General features: G+C 32.0%; 1 protein-coding gene across 1 annotated transcript; it reads left to right on the top strand.

Annotated features, from left to right (window-relative positions):
• The first annotated feature begins 1,809 nt into the window (after positions 1 to 1,809).
• Positions 1,810 to 8,257, top strand: LOC124370661 (engulfment and cell motility protein 1-like). The gene is made up of 8 exons (XM_046828947.1): positions 1,810 to 2,053; positions 2,390 to 2,541; positions 3,377 to 3,444; positions 4,775 to 4,851; positions 5,002 to 5,060; positions 5,170 to 5,321; positions 7,342 to 7,475; positions 8,054 to 8,257. Exons 1-8 carry the CDS (start codon positions 1,810 to 1,812, stop codon positions 8,218 to 8,220), a joined length of 1,053 nt encoding a protein of 350 aa, XP_046684903.1. The 3' UTR covers positions 8,221 to 8,257.
• The last annotated feature ends 4,419 nt before the right edge of the window (positions 8,258 to 12,676 follow it).

Raw genomic sequence — 12,676 nt, 5'->3', positions numbered from 1 at the left:
TAGAGACGCTGTCCTTTACAGAAATTAATTTTATATTATAAGAATTAAGTAATTGTTTAGGCAATTTAAGGCTTATTTTTAAACTTTGTTAATATGTCTATGTAAGCATAAGAAATTTGATCTAAACATTTTTTTATAATAAAAGGGAGATCATTGTGTACTGCAAAGTAACTATTGAATTTTTCATTTTCTGTCAAATTTCTTTAAAAACTAGCCATTAACTTAGTGTATATACATTGATTCCATATTTGATTGATATACTCATGTAAATTAAACATAGAAAACCTCTCTATTTAAAAATATTGTTTTCACAACACTGTAATCAATGCGTATTGGAAAAATTGCAGTAAACAAATACCTACTTGTATTTCCATAATATTTTAATTACAAACGCACAAACTACATGTGAATCCAAGGATACCATAATCCCTGCAAAATAATTAGGTGAATGTAGCATTTTTATACAATGTAATAAATAATGTATTATTTTAAACTATACTGGACATTTTGAGATTAAATCAAACACACAGTATTAAAAGTAGTAATTTATTGAGTGTTGGGAAACTGTGGCTAATTACTTCTTCAATGAAGAATGTCTATGTAGGTAGTGATTGTGTATGTTTCTCAGTCATAGACAAAGAAAACTAGATGAAATTAAAGAATCTAGAAGCATAAACAAAACTATTACTTATGGTTTGTTATCATTTAATTTACACTAATTTGTTAATTTTTCGTTTAGTAATATGATTGTGTTAAATAGTTTTGAAAATAGATTGTGAAGAGAAGAAAGTTTGTAAATAAACTTATATTATCAGCGGGTTATACCTTTCAGCACTGATAAAATGTGGGTGTGTTATCACAAGATAAGAGGAAACATTTCCACACATCTTACTCATTTTTATCACAAACTCAGCATTGTCACTGTGCAGTTTTTATACAGTATTATATGGATGATTTTCTTGTTTACTTTTTACTAGGTAATAATTGAGTTTTGTTTTCTGTGTCTGGTTCGATAGTATAAAAAAATGCCAGAGTCCATCCAGTGATGTGGTGAAAGTGGCTATTCAGGCGAATAATAAAGCTGTACTTTTTAAACTAGATCAAGATCAGTCATTGGAAAAAGTGATTGAAGAAATATGTGGAGAGTGCATGGTGTGACCTACGAGAAAGGCAAGTTTGCCTTGCAGCTTCTACCTTCAGTGAGTGAACCAGAGGTGTTTGTGTATATAACAGATTTCAATCGCTACATGATCAAAACGGTCGTGAACTGAGATTGGTCTATAGTCCACCATTGCTTGCTAAAAATGATCAAAGATAAGTTAAATCCTCGAGGTAGCATAGAAAACTTAACATGGGCACTAAAAAAGTCTGCAATCTGCAGTACTGATTCAACATTTTGCAAAGAATTTTACCCAACGGGATACTCAGCACTGAGGGTTCTTCTGAATGAATTACTTTTGACAAAAGATCTGTACAAGAAGGCACTCCAAACTATCTTGAACTTAATCAAATCAAATTATTTGAAAGATTTGGACAAAGATTTTTCTTTTGCAACTAAAAAAAATTATCATAAGTGACCAAACCAATAGAAGAGGGAATTATAGAAACAGCTTTAGAGATACTTGAGGCAATAATTTTGACTAGTGGTGACTCGGAGATCATAACAAAAACTCTTAAGCCTTGATGAACTGGTTCATCATATTTGGAGCAGAGACTCACCTACGATACAGAGTAACACAATTACACTCATGAACACAATGGCTTTAAAAAGCTCAAAAAGTGAAAACTCAGCGATTAATTCTTCACAAAATGAACTCAGAAGTGTACAAAGACTATATTTATATGAACATTATCACAACAGATTCTGTGATTCCCCCAAATCTAGCCCATGTTCTGTATGTTTACCAAAGTCTAATACTCTCTCTGGCCAAGGAGAGATACAGAAACATCATAAAAAGTGAGTCACTCATGCCTGATCTTGTCCCATGCCTGAAAACCAACAAGATGGACACAACAATAAAGAATGAAATGGAAGCGGAGTTTTTCAAATCAGGTAGAGGAAGTAAGATTAGTCAAAACACATGTAAGTTATAACGATGGAGATGACGTAAGCTTGACACCATCAATGACCAGCAGTGTATTATACGGGTCACAGTCGGATGAAGAAATAGATGACACAGTTTTTTTTATCCAAGAAACAAAGCGTCAAGAATCCAAAAAAGATAACTACATCTCTCAGCTAACTTTTGACTGTGTGTTTTATTTCTACAATTAACCATCGTGATGACTACAAAATAGCTCTCCTAGATGATGGTAATAACTACAGTAATCTGTTAAGAACTTGTGAACAAATTGTTCAAATCCTTTGTTTAAAAGTTCTGCGTTATAGGAAACATACCAGATAATGGAGAAACAAACTATTGTCCTCTTGTCTTCTTAACTGCCCTTCCTTTCTTTGAGGAATTGTTTTCTAGAGCAATAAACTTACTACACAAAACTAAGAGGGAAATGAAGGCCAGAAGTTCATCTGATTTAGAGAAGGTATGTTATGTATCAAACAACATTAATTTTTCTGATTTTAAAAAATTAATCACTTATTGATCAGTAAATGGATCAAAAAATTGTAATTAAAAAAAACTAATACATAACTTACAGTAAAAGGAGTAGAGTATGTAAGGTTATTCACTTATTTGTTGTACATTTTTTGTGAGTCAAAATATTTGAGTTTATTATATTTGAACAAAATTTAATAGTAGTTATACTGTAATCACCATCAGAAAGATAAAGAGACAGAAAATTGCTATTTCCGAACAAAATTAATTACTCTTTACATGGTTGGCTAACTGAATTAACTTTTATAAATTTATATTTGGTATATATATATATATATATATATATATATATATGTCTGATGATTTAAAGTATGTCTGGTTGAAAAAATGTTTAACCTTGAATTGAATTTTAACCCCTCCACCAAAATCAATGCTGTTTGACAATAGATTTCTTTCTTTAGGAAAAATTCCTTTTCCATTTCATAAAAAAATTAGATTGTATGATTATATAATATAAATTGGCTTTTGGCTCCAAGACTATCACAATTTTTATTTTTTGGTTACAAGGGCGGTTTGATAAGCCAGTGACTTTTTGAATTTCCCCACGCAGTAACTTTAAATGACGTAATAGTGCTGCAGTTAACTGTAATCTATCAGTGGACAACTTTTCTAATTTTTGAGCAAGTTACATCGTACAGATTGTGTTTAATAGCCATTCAAAGCAGAAAACCTTGTACATTTTCAATTAATTCCATCATGATTGGATTGTGGTTCAATAGTTTGAATTCATACTTGTGGAATGCCAAAAGCCAAATTGTTTGCAGAAAGAGCAACAAAATTGTGTTTTTGACAAAAAAGTTCTCATGCAGGGTGACTGCTCACAGAAAATATGGTAAATTGCTGAAGTCAATAGTAGTAAGATCATTAAGATGTTTCTTATTGTGTACATTATACAATCATTATGAAAGATAATTTCATTGATAAGTATTTGAGAAAATATTGATAAGATTCGTATATATTTTCATAGTGTAATATTATATATTATATTTTATATATATATTATATAAAACCAAAGTCTAAGTCCTTATACTATGATGTCATCAGCTCTAATGTGTGAAATAAATTACCATCACATAACTCAAGGGTGTTTAGGAATTTCTCACCACATTTCCAAGAAGTTTTCCAGAAGGCATCCTATTAAAGAACTCAAATCTCCAGGCCTTGTGCAATAGGAAAGGAATAACGAGACAGAAATATTTAATCAATGATCATCATTGACCTCAGAAATTGCTCCCTACACCAGAAAGATTTCCCGAACTCTTTCTGGAGGCTCCAGGGTTTTAGAAGTGAAATGGATGTTTTACAGTGATGTTTCTTCGTATTTATGATGGATAACCTCATAAAGGCTTATTTAGCCATGGTAATTTAAATTAAACTTGACTGATTCTAGGAGGATTCATGTGCAAAAAATACCTCTAGTCGACAAGAGATTAACCCTTTGAGTACAAGATCAAAATTTTTCTTTTGTCAGAAATACCAGTAATATTGACCCAGGGATTACTAAAGAATACCAAACTCTATGCAGACTGTTTTGTACTATCGTTCATTTTGGCCTTATAGGTAACTTTCTTAGTTTTTGGTAATATGTGATAATTTAAAAAGAAAGCTTGTACATAACTAAATTCTTTAATTGTTTTTTCTTCTTTGAGTTGTTTACACATTCTTTACAAAAACTCAGATACACAATATTTTATTTCACTAAACACTACAGATAAAAGTGTACAGAGTTACAAATGTTTATTGGTTTTACAATAAAAATATAATTTTTATGACATTGAACAATTATGTATTTTTAAGTTTTTACACATTTTTGAATTAATAATTTGTTTATTACAATCACAAAAGATAAGTGAAAACCCATATTTCAAAAAAAAAATATATATATAATACATTAAATGCAATTAATTTAATTGAAAAGTAAAAAAATAAAAATTTTAACTATCTGATATCTGGACATTAGTATTTTCCCAATGACTATTTTTAGGTATGTCGTATATCAGAACTTCAGTATTTCTCAGCATTTCTTCACGTGTACAAAAATCTGGACGTTAGTATCCAAAGGGTTAAAAGTGCAACTGCTTTACATAATTTATTATTACAATAATTTTATTGTGAATTTATGTATTTTCAATAAAGATAGTTTTTTAATATAATGTGCACAGGTATATCAAGTTCTTCAGCGACAGCTCAGTGAAGCCTTGGCATCCCAGCCAACCACCTTTGAGCGACTGGATGCAAAGTTGGGGAATCTCTCATACTGGGCTGTGAGGAATCAGTGGCAGGAAGAACAGATAGAGCGGGAACGACACACGCTTGCCAACTCTCCTGCCATCAAGGAGCTCAAGAAATCGCTCGAAGGGGAAATCAAAGACCTTGTGAAAAAACAAAGGCTTCAATTTATTAAGAACGGGACAGAAATTTCCAGTGTGGAACTCTCAGAGAAATCAGGTAAGGTTTCTCTCTAAGGAGAAATCAGTGTTTAATGGGTGTACTATAATTTTAAAATTTCAATTTGAAGTTATTTCTTATGAACTTACTAAAATCTTGTTTTTAACAGAGAGTGAAGAACAAGACATGGTTTGCGTTCCTTACTCCAAACGAGAAGGTGATCCAGTATTACGAGAATGATGGGGAAGTCAAGCAGATGATGGTTGAGAATATTGCAGCCATGCTCACTGGTAGAAGATGTCCTCATATCAAGCATTCCAAGTAATAACTACGCATCAGTTATAGATTATAAATACTTGGGTCACCCCAAAAACCTTGAGATACTGTGTTTTAATCTTATTAGTCTTATATGATTGTCTGAAGGTCAGTTAATACTCAATAGTTACCAATGTACCAATGTCATCTATGAAAGATATTCAAAGTTATTAGATCGTGGATGTATGAAGAGAGTATTTTCTATATATGATTTTCTACAATAATTTTAAATTTAAGTTATTTAATTGAAAATAAAGTGCCTAAAACGTCTCAATCTTTCTATTGGTGAAAATGGAGGGGGTTTGTCAAGTGAGGGTTATAATTATCTTGAGAATAATGAATGTTCATGTAGGCTGTTACTGAAGACAATGTGGTTTGTGTCTGCACTATGACTGAAGAGGATAGGCATAACAAATACATGATCAAAGCTTCATAGGGAATGGATCCACTTCAGAGCAAATAATCTACCTGCAATAATAATAAATAATAATAATAATCAGCCTGCAAATCTTCTAAATGCTTAATGCTGATGGGTGATTGGATCATAGATCATGCATTTCTAAAATTGTCATTGGTATTGACACCATACCGTTTTGTGTTGTTCCAATTTGTGGATAGAGTCAAATATTAGGTTTTTTGTACATGAGTCAATTTCAAAAATGGTTAAAAATACTGATGAAGAAAGTTGAAAGTATTGTATATTTTTTATAGGAGCACTGTACTGGTGAATGCTATAAAATTGGAAAGACAAAGAACTGTCACAGCAATTTTGAATACTCAATAATGCGTGCCAGGGTTTTGCAGATTTTGAAAATTGGGGTTGCTCAAATACCTCATCATCAGGGGTGTACTCGTAAACTTTCTAATACCGGGATGCGAAGGTGGGGAATTCATGGAATCCTACGGCAAGAATCCGGGAATCCTGCAGAAAAATTTTTTAAATCATACCCTCTAAAAATGGTTCTGAGGAAGTAAAATTAGTACCATTATATAGTGTATATGTTAATATTCTAAACTTGTTATAATGCTGTAAAATGGTTAAGAGAAAGTAAATAACTCTGTTACTCTCTTGTACGAATAAGACAAAATGATCTTAATACCATTACAAATACCAAACACATAGATTAAAAATATGTAATATTTTAACTTGAAGCTTTAACACAGATTTTCCATCAGTATCCATTAGATTTGTCAGTAGAACAGTCAGTATGTAACAGTGATGAAACGGTGTGTTCAACAGATGGGATTCGTAGTTTAAAATCGTTGTGAACATTCATTTTTGCAAATTGTTCACCAAACCTCCAACTTTGTAAATCAGGAACTTGGAAATCAGGTTTTGATGGTGGCTTGGGATTGTTGGAAATAAGTGGATATTCCTAAGCTGTCTTATTAATACTTTGAAGGTCTTTTAGGATATGTTAATGTTTAGGTTGGGAAGAATAAAGTTTGGTATTGTTTCTGGAGTTTTCAGCAGTCATTCAATTCAGATCAGAATGTCCATGAGTCAGAGTCCACATTAAACTATAGAATTTGCAATGTTTCAATAGTGTATGTCAGTAATTGTTATTAAGCATAAAATAATGTATTTTGGTTGATTTAATTTTTTCATATTATTAATATTAATCACTAAAATGTTTTAGTTAATTAATTTTTCCCCTTGAAGATTGTAATCATTCCTTCATTCTATTTACATATTTTCTATGGACAGCCTCATTTTAATTTAATTTCATTAATGTCTATTCATTCTATATAAACAGTTATTTTCAGACTTCCTCTGTTGCCCATGATAGTGGTTGATTAAGGTCTTTCTTAAAATCGTGTCATATCTGTCTCTCCATTTATGCTATAATTATTTATAGAAAAGGACCTAGATAAACTTTGCACTCTTGCTCCAAAAAACAACAACGATTTTGTGGTCAAAAGGTCAAAGAGAAGCGAATTTGCACTTGAAAGATGGCATATAGATATTCTGTGCTATGTTGGTTGCAATAAATGGACTTATTTGGAATATTGTATTATTTTTCAGATCTAGAGCAACTAATGGAGAGTTGGGATTTTCCTTGGTAGCAGAAGATCCATCTGTCATATCATCTTTGGACTTCATTGCTCCAACGCAGGAAATATATGACCATTGGACTGATGCTATCAACATCCTGATAGGTAATGATTCCGTTGAGGCTATATTTACTATTACATTGCTGTAAAACAAATCTCAATACTTTGGTTACTACAAAAACATCTAAGGAATCAGTCTCACTATATCAAAACTCAATCTTGTGTATAGTACTTTTTTAACTATAGAAAAATATTTAAATTTGTTAGCATTTCCTTTCTTACTTTACAATTTGGCCTCACAGGCTGTAAACAAAGGGGCTGAAGTGTGTGAGCTAGGCCTCAAAATATGGTGTACGTAAGCCTTCCTAATCAATCCGTCACAGGTCTAAGACTCCTCTAACTATGTACCATACACATACTGCATAGGTCCAGTTGATAACAAAAAGAAATCTCTTTATCCAATTCTTCTGAAACTCTTGAGATAAAACTGTTGCTTGGCAGTGGAGGAATGAAAGCTGAAGAGGAAACTGGGGGAACAATGATTAAAGCCTAATAAAATGGCAGAAAAAAGTTGTCTCGTCAATACACCATTTTTAGATACTGCTATCAATCGAGGATTAAAGAACAAAACCAAATTAAGTCAGTCAGGAAACCCAATATAATATATTGATCTGTTCTTATAGGAAGTGAGATGAGGAGCTTGTCTATGAAGCGAGACATGAACTGCCTGTTGGAAATGGAGTTGCGCCTTCGCCTGTTGGACACTGATGGTATAGACCTCCCACATGATCCTCCTCCCATACCCCTTGATCCACCAAACTATGACTTCAGTCTCTCTCAACCGGAATAAATGATATAGTGATGTATAAAATATTTTTACTCTTTAAGGGGTGTTGTTGATTTATTTACCTCATTCATTGCAGAGGAAACCATACTAAAGACTTATTTTGCCTTATTTCTGCAAACAGCTCTTCCAACTACAGTAAAATGTGTCATATCCAGCCTAATGTGGTGATTTATTTTTGAAAGTCATTCATAATTTTATGAACAACGTGCTGGAACTATTTTCCATTGAAATTCTATAAATTGATGATACAAAAATTGTATTCTATTTGAAACTAAACTAAGGCACTGATTATTTTTTAATTTTTGTGCTGAATTATGTACAATAAAATATAATTGAAAAGAGTGAACAGTAAATACAAAGTTATTTTAGAAAGATATCTATCCTCTTCTCACCTGCTCAATCAGCCAACATGTGGGAGAAAGTGGACTAATCTTGTCCGTGTTGCATTCCTTGCTTACAAATCTTGCATTTAAAAACTGTTTTCTCGTTTGTCACCAGACTAGATATAGCAGGGCCAAATATCACAGGTTTTACATTAATTGTAAAAAAGAATGTTAGTACGATCAATGTGTATTTTCTTTTACAACATACTACTGCTAAACTAAAACTACTCAATAGTTAGAAATAAATAAATAATGTTATGACAAGATAATAAGTAATAGTGCAACAGATTTAATCAAACAAATAATAGACTATACATGTAACTACATGACAATTATTTGAAACAGAATTACCCACAATGACCATGTTATGGGGCAACAACATGCTGTAGAAAAATCATGCATCAGGACATAAACTATGATTATTATCGCAAAAATCACATTTTTCGTGTAAAATATTCCTGGCTTAGTCAGAACAAAGGTGGATTTCACGTGTGGGTCATCTCGAAAATTCTAACTAAAGATGCATTATTAGTTTAAAACAGCCAATTGGAATAACACCAATTGTACAATGCCTTGGTTAGCATGTTAATATACTCGTATTACCCACATCTTGGGCACATAAATTTGTTTGTAAATATATCCACTTATAACTAATTCAGTGTCTGCTTCTAAAACCTTTGTAGGGCCGTTATTTTAAAATAACAAAAACCATATTAATACAAACATTGCTGAAAGTGACCTGAGCCAAGACCAGATTATAATGTAGGCAGGAGTGCTGCCCTTCCTCTACCAGCTGCTATGCACACAATCCGTCTGGAGTATTTATCACTGCTGATTGATCAAAATCGTGTGAATAATCTGTTATTATTTTCCTGCTAAAAAACTTTTGCTGTATAGTTAACTTTGTTTATGTTTTGATTATGCCTAATACGTATTGTGTGGCTAGATACTATAGTTACAAAATTACCGGTATAAACTGTGATCACTCTAAACTTTCTCAAAGGAGGGAATTAGACGTATATAATTGATTACTGCAGTACATAGAGACCGTTTTTTTTCCAATTTATAAGTAATAATGAGCTTAATCTTGGAAGAAGTCTTCAGAATTAAAAACACCAATATCTCTGTGTGGAAATTTTACCCTTATTGTGTACAACTATACTAGTGATTATAAAATTTAAGGCAGATGTAGGAGCAATTAGGATTATTAAATGCGTAGCAAACACAAATTTTGTTGTGAGAAAGGATTACTGATACTCATACTTTGTTTCTATATTGTTATCACAATAGTTCTCACCAAAATAATTCTTTCATATCAGTAAAAAATATAAAATCTGTCAATTTATCATTATACTAAAGTTTGTCACTTTAGATGTTTTATTCCAAAGTTAATCGAATCAATTCTTGCAGAACTCATAGTGTTTTATATTATAGTCAAAGCATATGGTGTTTTACTTAACTGTGCAAATTAAATCTTACAGTATTAAGTTTTATTCAAACTCTAATGAATATTCTAAAACTGGGATTATGATCAAATATTTACTTACATTCCTAGTCTGAACTTTGGCTTCACCCATTTGGTTAGGTGTGCATCATCCCTCAACCCAACACATCTATTTGCTTTTCTGTACAGCACATTTAATTTAGTGCTCAATACTACCTACCCAATCTTCCTTTCTGTTAGCAGCAGTCAGAATCACTCGCCGATCTCAAACAGAGTACTTCTGATATATTTTTCAATATTCTACTCTGACTCTACATTTTGAGGACAAATACAACAATTTTTACACAAAAATCTGTAACCAATGCTGCTTTTATACACGAGTCTCTTGTAAAAAATTACTGCAAGGCAATCTTATTAGTGATCTCCTCAACATAGATGATCAGCAAATGCCAGAATTGTCTTTTAGCTCCAGTTCAATACATAGAAAAAAAATTACAATATTATTGTGCGTGAATGATTAAATCATTTTTATCTAATTAAGTTGGTTTTATTTCTCACAACTTTAAAAAAATAATATTTTTAGCCTAGTTTGTGCAATAGTAAGGCAAATGTAACATCATTATCATTATTGTGTTAGAGCATTTACAATTAAAATAATTTTATCTAAGTATATAAGTGTCAGTTTTAAATAATTTTATTGTAAATTCAATATGGGAAGGTAAGTTGATTAAAGAAAAAGAACATGTGGCGAAGCTGTACTCTATTCCAACTTCATTTGCCTTGGGTGGCAAAATATAAAAGGATTGGTCGTTACGTCATAACTGTTTACGTATGGTTTTGTCACTTTCTACGTGAATCGCTTTACTCAAGGATGTAAATGTACAGATAACTTATATTAAAAGTTAACTTGTTTATTTCTGCGATTAGGCATATACAGCAAATTATAATTGTCAACCAAACTAGAACTTTAAAAATTCATAAGTAGGAAACTTAAGACCCGATTATTACCATATATTTGTAAAACCCTAAGTATAAGTGTACTGTTTTTTAGTATGTAGTTTTTAGAACACTGTATATGAAAAAGTTGTTATTAAGTTACCATCTGAACTTTTATTCTTGACCGGTGGTTAAGAAAAAGTTCACATTGATCACATTAACCTCTTCAGGGACGTTTTCAATGAATTATTTTACTAAGCACTTATATTTTTTTTTCTTGTTACATTTGCAGTGAAATACACAAAATTCATGTTTTTTTGTTCCAAAAACTGTATTTATATTATAATAATCAGCTAAAATTCATTTGTACTCATATGTGTACAAAGACCCTACATCGATCACCATCTGATTTTTTTTTACTACCGTACATGGTCAATGGTTAGTTTTGAGTACATTAATATTTTACAGCATATTTAAGTAGCTTGAGGTATTATGTGAATTATTTTTAGGTTTGGACAAATTAGTTAGAGGTGATTTGTATTTAGAAATATTTTAAACCTTATATTGGATAAATACATGTTTAGTAGCCTACTTATTGTAAAATATTGACCATGTTTTGACATTTGGTAACAATTTTTAGGAAATAGAGAAATAACAAATCAGTACAAGAGAAATATTTATTAATTATAGTATACAATCTAGATTTTACAAATCTGCATTTTGTCAAAATAATAATCTTAGGATTATGCAATGATCATATAATAGTATTATGCAGTTTTAGTTTGCTTTATGAAAGTTTTCCATACATTCTGGGCAGACAGGAACATCACACTTTCCACATTTATATCGGGTTCTGCTCGTGCAGGCTTTGTCCCTGCAGCGGCCAGGATTACTTTTGAAAGGATAGTGGTCTTTTCCATCAAACCGAACATCCTGTAGTACTCCTGGGCGACATCTTTTTTTCAAAGGCGGGGTGATGGAGGGTGGCCCTACCAACTTTTCTCTTGTTGCAGGCTGTTTGAATCAATACTGGCCTTAAAATCTACAAAAGGCATCTTTAAGTTGGTTTTTCTCCTTAAAAATTATCCAAGAATTTACTGCCGCAACATTCATTAGATAAAAAAATATTCTAAGATAGAAGCGTTTGCCTTTAAGAGAGTGGGGGTAGTGGGCAACCATTCTGTCACTAAGGTCAACCCCTCCCATAAACTTATTGTAGATTTGTACACAATAAGGACGGTCTACCATGACATGTTTTTTTTCTGTTTTGTCCCCATCTTCTAACTAGGTCTGTTGGCTGTATGCCCGCAAACGTTGAGCCAACATAAACAATTCCTGTGTCCTTCCACTGGACAATTGTTATGTTGTCTTCAGATGTAACAACATTCATTGAGCCTCTTTTCATTTTACCAAATTGTTTGGGTTCTTCCAAGCTTGCATCTGCTCCATACAGTCTGTCACTACGAAAAACGCCAACAACCTCAATGCCTTTGCCTTTCAATATTTTGAGCAATTTGTAGTTGGTGAACAGGTTGTCTAAAAATAATTTGTGATTTTTTCCACTGATATGAGAACACAGTCTCAACACAGTATCACTTATAACACCCATATCAGACGTAGATTCTTGCCTCTTTTTTCCCCTGATACATTTCAAACTTACAGACATATCCGTTGGAAGCAGCTAGCACCCAGGATT

This window comes from Homalodisca vitripennis, unplaced genomic scaffold (assembly GCF_021130785.1).
Source record: "Homalodisca vitripennis isolate AUS2020 unplaced genomic scaffold, UT_GWSS_2.1 ScUCBcl_399;HRSCAF=2300, whole genome shotgun sequence".
Lineage (NCBI taxonomy): Eukaryota > Metazoa > Arthropoda > Insecta > Hemiptera > Cicadellidae > Homalodisca > Homalodisca vitripennis.
This window is presented reverse-complemented; position numbering and strand designations above follow the sequence as displayed.